The 12,235-nt window shown below is 56.8% G+C and overlaps 2 protein-coding genes across 4 annotated transcripts; both read left to right on the top strand.

Annotated features, from left to right (window-relative positions):
* Window positions 1-290: 290 nt before the first annotated feature.
* LOC119356939 lies at window positions 291-6,528 on the top strand. Of its 3 annotated transcripts, none has more exons than XR_005172085.1 (4): window positions 291-495; window positions 598-773; window positions 884-1,140; window positions 6,422-6,528. XR_005172085.1 is itself a non-coding variant. In XM_037623925.1 (3 exons), the coding sequence occupies exons 1-3, from the start codon at window positions 387-389 to the stop codon at window positions 1,046-1,048; spliced, it is 450 nt and encodes a 149-aa protein (XP_037479822.1). In that variant the 5' UTR covers window positions 292-386; the 3' UTR covers window positions 1,049-1,395. The 3 variants fall into 3 exon arrangements, 1 of the variants encoding a protein (XP_037479822.1); XR_005172084.1 differs by lacking the exon at window positions 6,422-6,528 and adding an exon at window positions 6,203-6,415 and having other exon boundaries at window positions 884-1,166; XM_037623925.1 differs by lacking the exon at window positions 6,422-6,528 and having other exon boundaries at window positions 292-495; window positions 884-1,395.
* A 539-nt stretch (window positions 6,529-7,067) lies between these two features.
* LOC119356938 (pentatricopeptide repeat-containing protein At1g03560, mitochondrial-like) lies at window positions 7,068-10,675 on the top strand. The gene is made up of 2 exons (XM_037623924.1): window positions 7,068-9,495; window positions 10,243-10,675. Exon 1 carries the CDS (start codon window positions 7,068-7,070, stop codon window positions 8,997-8,999), a length of 1,932 nt encoding a protein of 643 aa, XP_037479821.1. The 3' UTR covers window positions 9,000-9,495; window positions 10,243-10,675.
* Window positions 10,676-12,235: the final 1,560 nt, after the last annotated feature.

The following is a 12,235-nucleotide window of genomic DNA, read 5'->3' as shown; positions in this document are numbered from 1 at the left end:
CGTCAAATTTCTTTTCTGTTTGTGTTTGACTTCACCGATTTGTTCTAAAATAGTACGATTGATTTGTGAGTTCGTGAAAGTAGGTATTGACGTTCGGCAAGTTGTTGCAAATGGAAAAAAAGAAATGATTGTTGCATCTCCTGTGCATTTAGCGGGCTATAGCCTTGAATGGGCCTGGATCTTGTACCGCAGCGGCTGGCTGGCTGCTAGCCTTGTGTTGTGGATCAAGCATTCTCGTTCAGGATTTGTTGTTTTCTGCCAGAGCGTTCTCAATCAGAGGGGTAGGAAATCAGGACGTGCCGGTGGAACGTTATCTGCTCGCACCGGACACCCATCGTCGTCATCTTCCGACTCCCCCCGGCTCGCCAGGAACCTCGTGAGCTATCATGCAGCAGCAGCACATGGTCGCGGCGTGCAAGCCCCCCCACGCCGTGCGGCGGGCGGCGCTCCCGCTGCCCGGGCCGTCGCTCCGACGAGCTTTCCCTTGCAATCCAGGTAAGTCGACCACCCGCTGCTCTGCATCGACTTAAACACGTACCGTTCGTCCCCGCAAGTAGATACTCGTGAGCCGTGGCTAACCGCGAGCGCGTACTGCAGCGAGGGCGCGAGAGGCGGTGAGGACGAGATGCCAGGAAGAGAAGCAGAGCGGTGATGGCGGCGAGAAGAAGAAGCAGCAGGAGCAGGAGAAGAGGACGTTCCTGAGCCTGGAGGAGGCCGGGCTGGTGGAGATGTCCGGGCTCAGCACCCACGAGCGCTTCCTCTGCCGCCTCACCGTGAGTTGTTTGCACCTTGCAGCCATGTTCTACTTGGATGGATTTTATTAAGAACATCATGGTTAACATGTGTTGATATGAATGAATGATTCTTGGGAGGGATTCATCAGATCTCGTCGCTGAACCTGCTGCGGGTGATCTCGGAGCAGGAGGGGGTGGCGATGGAGGAGCTCAACGCGGGGCGGGTGTGCGACTGGTTCCTCAAGGACAAGCTCAAGCGGGAGCAGAACCTCGACACCGCCGTCCTGCAGTGGGACGACCCCCCGCCCATCTGACCCCGCCGTCTTTGGGTGCTGCCATTTTCTTTCCTGTCAGTTCCGTCGTCGACAGATAACTCACGGAAGGACCGATCGAGGATGCATGGACGCTCTCTCTGTTCGACAGCATCTTCAGGTCGTCCCTTGGGTGGCTAACGGCCTCATCTCCCACTCCCGCACGTCTCCAACAACCTAGTGCAGGTCGTGCGCTACCTAGTCCAGGTCATGCGCCTTGTGCGTCCTCTCATGCAGGGATTGCAGTTTGTACTCTCCTCCCCCCTCTGTACTTCCGTTGTAACCATATAAGCCCATCGAGGCCGGCAATACACTGTGTGCGAAGAGTTTCACAACACAACTTGGTATCAGACGCTTCTCCGATCCTACCCCCTCGCTTCCGCCATGCATCGGTTCCTCCGTCGAACGCGCTCCGGCGGCGACCTCGACACTCCGGCAAGCAACCCCTTCGCCCCCTTCCCTCTGGCCGCCGCTCCTCCGCCGGCTTCACCTGCCACTGCTCCGCCGGCCGCGTCCCGTGCGGCGCGTCTCGCTCCCGACGTCCTCCGCGGCAAACAGGCCGTGCCCGAGGGCGCCTCTCCTTCCTCGGTCCGGCCGGCCGCACCACTTCCGGCGCCCGCTGCGGCTACTCTCCGCACGGCGGGGAGCGTCCCCGTCCCGCACATCGCGCCCAGCGGCTCCGGCAGCGCGCTGGCCCTTCATCACGGCGCGCCCGACGTCGGCTCTTCCACTCTGCGATTGGCCTACCGCCCTCCATCAACCGCTTCTTCCATCACCGGCTCGAGCTCGAATCGGGTAACTACTCCAAATGGCGTCAGATCTTTTACGTCGTTTGTTGCAAATATCTAGTGCAGCACCATCTCGACGTGGCCGCCGAGCCGCTTCTCCAAAGCGCCGTGTGGCGCAACGACGACCTAACCATCGTCCTCTGGTTCCACGACGTCGTCGCCGACGAGCTCCTGGACGTGGTCGCCGCGCCGGACAGCACCGCCTTCGACATCTGGCAGCAGCTGCATCTTCTCTTCCGCGACAACCAGGCCGGCCGCACGGTGATCCTCGGCGCGGAATTCCGCAACCTCGTCCAGGGGGACCTCTCCATCGCCGAGTACTGTCGGCGTCTCAAGTCCCTCGCCACGGACCTCGGCGACGTCGGCGAGCGCATCACCGACCGCACGCTGACCCTGCAGCTCATCCGCGGCCTCAACAGCAAGTTTCGGATCATGGCCACCCTGCTCCCCATGCAGACACCCTTCCCGACGTTCGTGCAGGCGCGCTCCCGGCTGCTGATGGAGGAAATCTCCGCCAACGAGCGCGCTCGTCTTGACGGGCGCCCGGAGGCCACCGCCACCGCCCTCGCCATCGGCTCCGGCTCGGGGTCCTCGGGATCCTCAGGCACCTCCACCGACCGGGGCAAGGCCGCCAGCAGCCCTCCCGCCGCCGATCGCGACACCGGCGGACGTGGGCGCGGCCGCGGGTGCGGACGTGGCCGCGGACGCGGCTCTACCTCACCTGGCGGTGCTCCCTCCGGACGAGGCGCCCCCGCACCCGCTCCCACCGCCAACGCGCAGCTTCACGGGTACTTCGCCCCGTACGGTGCGCTCCTGCCCGGCCCACCCCAGCCTCGCGTGCCCTGGGCCGCGCCGAACGCTGCCGGCGTGCTGGGCCCGCGACCTCCGCCGCCCCAGCAGGCCTACCCGACAACTCACGCACCGTCGTCCGTTGGCCCGACGTGGGAGCAGTACCACCAGTTGTACGCTGCCCTACAGAACCTGTCGATGCAGCAGCATGCCGGCGGCCACCAGGACTGGATCCTCGACACTGGAGCCTCTTCCCACGTGACTGGTATGGCCGCCTCCCTCTCTAAGTGTTTTTCTCCATCTTTGCGTTATTCTTCGGGCATACTAGTTGGAAATGGATCTCGTTTACGTGTGACGGCCGTCGGCTCCACCAAACTTGCTTCTTTTTCTCTCAACGATGTGCTTGTTTCTCCCACTGTCATCCAAAATCTCATATCCGTACGTCGCTTTACTATTGACAACTCCTGCAGTATTGAATTTGACCCGTTCGGTTTCTCCGTGAAGGACCTAGCCACACGCAAGATCATAATGAGGTCCAATAGCCATGGGGACCTCTATCCATTCTTCACCAACTCCGGCGTGCAAGCTCTTCTCACGGTGGTTGGCAGCGATGTGTGGCATCGGCGCTTGGGGCATCCTAGTGACAAGACCATCTCCACTTTAGCTCGTTTTTTCTTCCCACATGTAATAAAGACATGTCCCAAAACACCCTGTGTACGGCATGTCAATTAGGCAAGCAGCCCCGGCTGCCTTTTTCCACTTCCAAGTCATTTACTACAGCACCTTTTCAGCTCATACACTGTGATTTATGGACCTCTCCCATTTGTAGTTTTTCCGGTTTTCAATATTATCTTGTGATCCTAGATGACTACTCTCGTTACTCTTGGACCTTTCCTCTACGCCACAAGTCTGATACCGTAGATATCATTCATCGTTTCCATGCGTACGTCCTCACACAATTCCACGTTCCCATCCAGTGTATGCAATGCGATAACGGCGGCGAATTCCTTACCACCTCCCTACGCGGCCTCTTCTCCCGCTATGGCGCCTCTCTTCGCCTCTCATGCCCTCATACATCGCCCCAAAATGGAAAAGCCGAGCGCCTCCTACGTACGACAAATGACATTCTTCGCGTCCTCCTCATACACGCCACACTACCCCCTGCCTTCTGGGTCGAGGCCCTCCACACCGCAACCTACATCCTAAACCGCCGGCCCTCCACTGCCATCGCCTCCGAGACTCCCTACTTTCGCCTTCTCGGCAAACACCCCACCTATGACCACATGCGCATTTTTGGATGTCTGTGTTTCCCTAACACCATCACCACTAGCCCCCACAAACTTGCCCCTCGCTCGTCTCGCTGCATTTTCCTTGGGTATCCCTTGGAACACAAGGGCTATCGATGTCTGGACTTGGCTACTCGCAAGGTTATCATTTCCCGTCACGTTACCTTTGACGAGTCCATTTTTCCCTATCAACCTACCCCAGACACACCGCAGCCCTCCCGTCGACCGCCCACAGACGATCTCGGGCCGCAAATCTACCCCGAACCGCGCGTCGCCGCTCCCCCCAATCCGCACCCGCCCACGCCCTCCTCGGGATCGCCCTCGCCCCGATCCCCACTCCCACCTTCCGGGTCCTCGGGATCCTCTCCCCCAATCCACGCGCTCGCCCCCGCACCTGCTTGGGCCCGCGGATCTGCCCACCAAATCGACGCGCCCCACTCCACCCGCCTCGCCCCCTCCCATGCAGCATCCCACGCCTCCACCGGCCCCCCCATCCCATGCACATGCACGTACCCCTGGCTCCCCGCCCCCGCATGCACCTTCCCCAAGCCCCTCCCATGCACATGCACGTACACCCGCGCGCTCGCCCGCTGCTACTACTCTTCCCCCGCGCGCCGTGCCTGTGCCTCCACCCACTAATCTACATCGCATGCGTACGCGGGCGAAAACAGGATTTGCTCAACCTAAAGCTCTTGCTGCTTCCATGTCTACCTCCTCCACCATTAGCCCCATCCCTTCCTCATATCGCGTTGCCCTCCGGGACCCAAACTGGTACAACGCTACGCTCGACGAATATAACGCACTGATGCAGAATAACACTTGGAGTTTGGTGTCGCGTCCTGCAGGTGCCAATATTGTCACAGGGAAGTGGATTTTCCGGCACAAGTTCCATCCTGACGGCTCTCTCGCCCGGTACAAGGCGCGTTGGGTGCTTCGCGGCTTCACACAGCAGGCTGGCGTGGACTACGATGAGACGTTCAGCCCCGTCGTCAAGCTGGCGACCATCCGGACCGTCCTCAGTCTGGCCGCTGGGCGGGGTTGGCCTATTCATCAACTCGACGTCAAGAACGCGTTTCTTCATGGGCACCTCGCCGAGACGGTCTACAGCACCCAGCCGTCCGGCTTCGTCGACGCCACCTCGCCTACCCACGTCTGCCGGCTGAACCGTTCCCTATACGGTCTCAAGCAGGCGCCCCGTGCGTGGTTCACTCGCTTCACCAGCTACCTGTGCACGCTTGGCTTCGTCGCGTCGCGAGCGGACTCGTCCTTGTTCATTCTTCGCCGTGGTGACCACCTCGCCTACCTTCTATTGTACGTGGACGACATCATCCTCACGGCAAGCTCCACCGACCTGCTCCGCTCCATCATCCGGGCCCTCCACCGCGAGTTTTTGATGACCGACCTCGGCGCCCTTCATCACTTCCTCGGGGTCAACGTCACCACCACCACCCGCGGCCTCTTCCTTTCTCAGGAGTAGTACGCCTTGGAGATACTTGATCGGGCTGGTATGCTGAACTGCAAACCGCTCTCCACGCCCGTCGACACCCTCGCCAAGCTCTCCATCGACGACGGCCCGCTCTTCCACGACCCGTCGCTCTACCGCAGCTTGGCCGGGGCGCTGCAGTACCTCACCTTGACGCGCCCCGACCTCTCCTATGCCGTCCAGCAGTGTTGCTTGTTCATGCACGCGCCGCGGGATTGCCATTACCAGCTTGTCAAGAGGATTCTTCGGTATCTACGTGGCACGACACACCTCGGGCTTCGGATCCACCGCGACCCCGCCACCGACCTTGTCGCTTACTCCGATGCGGATTGGGCCGGCTGCCCCGACACGCGCAAATCCACATCGGGGTACTGCGTCTTCCTCGGCGGCAACCTCCTCACCTGGTCGTCCAAGCGGCAGAACACCGTCTCCTGCTCTACCGCCGAGGCCGAGTACCGTGCTGTTGCCAATGCGGTCGCCGAGACCGTCTGGCTGCGGCAACTCCTCGGTGAGCTCCACCAACCTCCATCTCGTGTCACGGTTGTCTACTGCGACAATGTCAGCACCGTCTACATGTCGAGCAATCCCGTACAACACCAACGGACGAAGCACATTGAGATCGACCTGCACTTCGTCCGCGAACGCGTTGCCCTTGGCGAACTTCGCGTTCTCCACGTGCCCACGAGCTCACAGTTTGCCGACATCTTCACCAAAGGGCTCCCGACGCGTCTCTTCGATGATTTTCGTACCAGTCTTAACGTCGGCGAACCCCACGTTGCGACTGCGGGGGGGTGTTCGACAGCATCTTCAGGTCGTCCCTTGGGTGGCTAACGGCCTCATCTCCCACTCCCGCACGTCTCCAACAACCTAGTGCAGGTCGTGCGCTACCTAGTCCAGGTCATGCGCCTTGTGCGTCCTCTCATGCAGGGACTGCAGTTTGTACTCTCCTCCCCCCTCTCTACTTCCGTTGTAACCATATAAGCCCATCGAGGCCGGCAATACACTGTGTGCGAAGAGTTTCACAACACAACTCTCTCGGCAATGTCGGCATACAAGGAGTTCAGACTTGAGTAATCAGTAGTGTAGCTTCACGATTGCATCATCGCGCCGGATGACCATCTGTAACACTCCCATACTTCCTCCGTTCCTAAATATAAGTCTTTCTAAAGATTCCAACAAGTGACTACATACAAAGCAAAATAAGTGAATCTACACTCTAAAATATGTCTACATACATCCGTATGTTGTAGTCCATTTAAAATGTCTAAAAGACTTATATTTAGGAACGGAGGGAGTAGTAGATGATGCTTCATTGCCATTTTTTTTTGTCGATTGCACTCAAGCCGCGGGCATACTTTTTTTCTGGATCATTCGAATCTCAGAACGTACTCTCTTCGTCCCATATCACTTGTTGTTCAAACAGGTGTATCGAGCATTGAAATACGTCTAAATATTAGTACTTGTTGTCCCATATTACCCATGAATCTTAGAAACTTTTTTTTATCGATCCAGCAGCAGAGTTTTTTCCCTTCCGTTGAGAAATTCTGTCAGAAGAAGTGAGCGTGACAAAAGCAGAGCAGTGCTATGTATACACACGCAGGCAGTGGCACAACAGAACCAGCCAGCCTGAAGAACGCCCTTTCGTCCAACACCTCTGCCGCTCCTCACCCCGCGAGATGCGTAGGTTCTGCAGCGTCCCGCGCGGCCGGCGGCCGTCGGCCCCCCACGGCGCCGGCCACCCTCCGCCGGAGTGGATCGAGCCGTACACGGACCTCGCCGACCCGAGCCCGTACACGGCCGCCTCGGCCGCGACGCCCACCCCGTCGCCGTGGCTGCCGCGCGTCGTCTCCCTGGTCCTGCGCGCGCCGCCGGCCACGCTCGCCGCCGACCTGCGCGCCTTCTGCCGCACCTTCCTCCTGCGCCTCTCCCCGGCCTTCGTCGCCGCCGCGCTGCGCTCCCCGCAGCTGCTCCCGCACCCGCTCCCGTCGCTCCGCTTCTTCCGCGCCCTGCCCGGCGGCGCCGACGACCTCGCCGCCCACCCGCAGCACCTCCTCGGCTGCTACGTCTCGCTGCTCCACTCCTTCGCGCGCGCCAGGGAGGCCGCCCCAGACGCCGCCGGCCACGCGCGGCGGCTCGTCGCCGAGCTGCGCGCCCGCGGGGACGGGGACGGCCTGCTGGGGCACCTCACGCCGCCGTCGGCCGCGTCGCTCGTCCGCAGCCTCGCGGCCCTCGGCCTCGCCGACGAGCTGCTGTGGGCGTGGAACTGCATGCGCCTCGCCGGCGTCGAGCCCTCCAGGGTCACCTACAACTGCCTCCTCGACGGCCTCGTCAACGCGGGCCTCCTTGACACCGCCGTCAACGTGTTCGACGCAATGTCCACGGAAGACCCGGTTCGCCCTGACGTGGTCTCCTACAACATTCTCATCAAGGGGTACTGCCGCGCCGGGAGGATGCAGGATGCGATGGCACGGCTCGATCACATGAGGGATCAGGCGGAGCTCTCCCCCGACAAGATAACGTACCTCACGCTGATGCAGTGCCATTACAGCGAGGGCACGTTTTCACAGTGTGTAGCGTTGTTCCAAGAGATGGAAGAGAGGGGAATGGGGAAGGACATTCCGCAGCATGCGTATGTGCTGGTGATCGGCGCGCTCTGCAAGGACGGGAAGCCGTTTGAGGGAATGGCCGTGTTTGAGAGAATGCTCAAGCGTGGTTGCCCAGCCAAAGCAGCAATGTACACTTCGCTCATTGATTCAATGGGCAAATTTGGGAGGGAGACCGAGGCAATGTCACTCTTTGAGAGGATGAAGAGTATCGGGCTTGAGCTCGACGCCGTCACGTATGGAGTGATTGTTAACTGCTTGTGCCGGTTCGGGAGGCTGGATGAGGCCATTTCATGTTTCAGGAGCTGTGAGGAGAAAGGTATTGCAGTGAACCCTATCTTCTATACAAGCCTGATTGATGGCTTTGGGAAAGCTGGAATGGTCGACCAAGCACAGGAGCTCTTCAAGGAGATGAAAGTTAAAGGTTTTGTGCCGGACTCATATTGCTACAACGTGCTGATTGATGGGTTAGCTAAAGCAGGAAGGACGGATGATGCTTGTGCCTTGTACAAGAGAATGGAAGATGATGGCTGCGATCAGACTGTTTACACGTATACCATACTGATCGATGGTTTGTTCAAGGAACACAAAAATGAGGAGGCGCTGAAGTTGTGGGATGCGATGATCGACAAGGGGATCACTCCCACAGCTGCAGCTTTCAGGGCCCTTGCCAACGGGCTATGTCTTTCTGGCAAATACAGCCGAGCATGCAGGATATTGGATGAACTGGCTCCAATGGGTGTGATTCCTGAGACGGCACACGAGGACATGATCAATGCTCTGTGCAGGGCCGGGAGATTCAAGCAGGCCTGCAAATTGGCAGATGGCATCGTGGGAAAGGGCCGTGAGATACCTGGCAGGGTTCGAACAATGATGATCAACGCACTCAGGAAAGCGGGGAATACTGATCTAGCTGTCAAGCTGGTGCATAGTAAGATAGGCATTGGGTATGAAAGATCTGGCAGCATCAAGAGAAGAGTAAAGTTTCAGACGCTGTTTGCCTGAGCCACCGATGTTTGTTCTCAGTGGTGCGTAGACATCAAGAAGTGCCAAAGATTTACTGGAAGTGAGAAGACATGCCATAGGCTACACCGAGGTATCGCATAGTGCTCTAGACCATGTTCTGAAAAGGCTCCACACCAGCAGGAGGAATTTTGACAGTGTTCTGGAGCCAAAAAACTTGAAGCTCTTCCAGTTATGAGCAATCAAAGGGAAACAAAATTGCTTGGCACATGAGTCTCGCTGACGAGAGATCTTGTATGCTACTAGATTTCAGGAAAATGTGGGCCGTCCATTGTTTTTGAAGGGACAGGATCAAAACATTAGTCCCTAAATCAAGCGGTCAGGGTGTTGCTGGAAAAAGGTGCAGTTGTAGAGGCTGCAACTTATCTGGCTAAACTTGATGCAAAAACAGCTGTCACTTGATGTTTCGACGATTTTGTCAATTGTATCTCCCTTCTCAGGGAAAGAGAAATTAAGGGAGCACATAAAATTGCTTCGGGTAAAGTACCAGCCTTCTGAGAATTTCGGCTGACCATTGATACAGTATACTTGAAACTTCGTACTGAAAAACAAGGTGGTATTCACTCATACTCCCTCCGTTCCAAAATAGATGACTCAACTTTGTACTAACTTTAGTACAAAGTTGGGTCATCTATTTTGGAACAGAGGGAGTAGCTGACACAATGATATTGCCGCCACCAGCCTTTACTGAAAATGCAGATAATTCATCCCTTCTGTTATTGCTGCTGTTTGATGATGCCACGTCCAAAATTAAAATAACAAGCCTGAGGTCTGAGGGTCATATGAGTTTCCCCCTTTTTTTGTGATGAAGAAAGCGTAACTCTGGTCTGGAAAGTTTGGATATGTGTTACACATCACATATTCAGGCCTATTCAGAGTATCCAAGTTTGTGGCAAAGTACTTGGCAATTGTCACCAATGAAATCCTGGTTACTTTCAGTACCGGCTCTCTCAACAGTAGCGCTATTTTTTTAGGAGTGTAATTGTGCTGTATTCATGGGCTGCAGACTGGTAAACAGAATTGAACTGTGTTCTCATCTAAAAGCAGTTTCCTGCGCTAGTGCACTTCAGTTAGTAATCTGATTTTACTTCAGGGCTATTAAGCATGTTTTGTGCTTCTCCCTGGAACTGCTGACTGTGAAAGTACATTGCAGATGCCTTGATCTCTTCGGTAAAAAATATTTACCTTAATTCATTGTCTATGTTTTTTCTTTTTTCTGCTCCAGCTAGAGCTATCAAAGGGAAGATGAACAGAGCGAGAAGGGTCAGTGCTGTACTGCTGTTGGGATTCTAGGGCGCTGTGTGGTTATCGTGAAGACAATTTTTAGATAAAAAGTTATGCAATCTGGAGGCCACCGATGGATACTTGGTGAAAGTACCAGTATGCGGGAAAGCAGTTACTTTGGTTGAAACACAATGCTTGCCAAATGAAACCAAGCAAATGCTGCAATATGTGAAAGAAGTTGATAAGGAACAATCGAACAAAGTATGCATTTTCCAAGAGAAGGTGAGCTTCCTTCTCAGGCTTGCTATGTGCGCAGAAATATTCTGATGAAACCGAGAAGAATGTTGTGCGTGTGTGTTAAAACTTTCAGTTGGCTATGTGCACAACCAAATAAAGGTCTATATTAATAATTGTGAATTTTTTAATGTATATGAGTATCATTTCCGCAATGCCGCTTGCTTTACACGGAAAGGGTTCATCTTATCTTTTGTTCAGTTGGATTTTTTGATAGATGTTCACTTGAATTTTGTGTGCAAGTCACACAGATTTATTTGTGCTACTACATTATTATGCATCCCTATTGCCTTTACAGTGCCAGGGTGACTTTCTTCAAATCACGTAGGCAATTACAATTTGCATCCATCAGAAACAAAGGGCTCCGGCCATGAAAAACAGGAAGCAATAGCAGGGAACAATCTCGCATCATGGGCAACAGAGGCAGCATGCTGGGCGTGTAGTCCGGCGACGCGGCGCCGCCGGAAGGAGGCGGCGGTGTGTGATACGGCGGCGCCGGCGCGCACAACTTGGCGCCGGACAGCAGCACCAGGGCGGCGGAGACGGCGTAGTGGGCGTGTAATCCGGAGAAGAAGCTTGCCGAGGAGGAGTCGACCAAGTGTAGTAAGGTGATGCAGCGGCGTGCTCTGACGGCGTGTACTCTGGGTCTGGGGACGCGGGGCGCGGCGAAGGCGTCGCCGGGGAAGCGAACCGAGCAGCAGGGTCCGACCAAGTGTAATCCGGCGACGGCGGAGGGCACGAGGGAGGGTGATCGGGCGACGGCGGAGGGCCCGAGGCAGCGTAATCCGGCGACGGCGGAGGGCCCGGCGAAGTGTAATCCGGCGACGGCGGAGGGCACGAGGGAGTGCAGTCGGGCGACGGCGGAGGGCCCGACGCAGCGTAATCCGGCGACGGCGGAGGGGCCGACGGAGTGTGATCCTGCGATGTGCACTCCTCGTGGTGCCCGCCATACGGCCGGCTGCAGCGCTCGTCGCCCACGCCGAAGCCCGGGAAGAAGGGGCCTCCTCCCGGCATGATGCCGCACCGGGACGGAGGCGAGCGCGCGCCCGGGGTGTACGCCGGCTGCGGCGGCGGCGGCGAGCAGGACCGGGATGCGAGCGCCGTCGTCGCCGGCCGCCTGGAACGTGGGCGCGCGCGCGCGTGCGTACGATGCGGCGCCATCTTGGAAGCGGGGAGAGGCGTTTGATCAAAATCGTTGGGGGCGGGGGAGAGAGAGAACTCGGTTCAAAACGCAGCTCGGATCCACGAAGCTTCCACCATGCTAGATCAACGCGCAGCTAGCTGTACGTGCTTGTGAACTTTTGGCGCCGGCTCATGCGACAAGCTTGTACGTCCGGCGTTTGTCCACGGGCAGTAAAAGACACATCGCTCACGCTGTAAGACCATTTTTTAAAACACAAGGTAACAGCTCTGTCATTTTAAATAACTAATAAGAAAATTATTGCACAGTGAATACAAAAAATTTGGCAGAAACCGATACAAATATGGCCAAACCAACTCCAGCAAAGACTCCGCATGGCCGCACCTGCTCTCACCACAGGGCGAAAGCCCACTCAAAACATGACTTGGTAGGGCCACACCCACTCTCATCAACGGCAGGACAAAACATCGCATAAACACGCCAACCAATAACAATCAAACCAACGGTGACCCACTTCATCAAACTAGTCGGCCTTCCACCACCATCAAAGAGCAGACAT

The sequence above is a fragment of the Triticum dicoccoides genome, chromosome 2A, assembly GCF_002162155.2.
Source record: "Triticum dicoccoides isolate Atlit2015 ecotype Zavitan chromosome 2A, WEW_v2.0, whole genome shotgun sequence".
NCBI lineage: Eukaryota > Viridiplantae > Streptophyta > Magnoliopsida > Poales > Poaceae > Triticum > Triticum dicoccoides.
The sequence above is the reverse complement of the archived record's forward strand: the minus strand, read 5'-3'. Positions and strand labels throughout refer to the sequence as shown.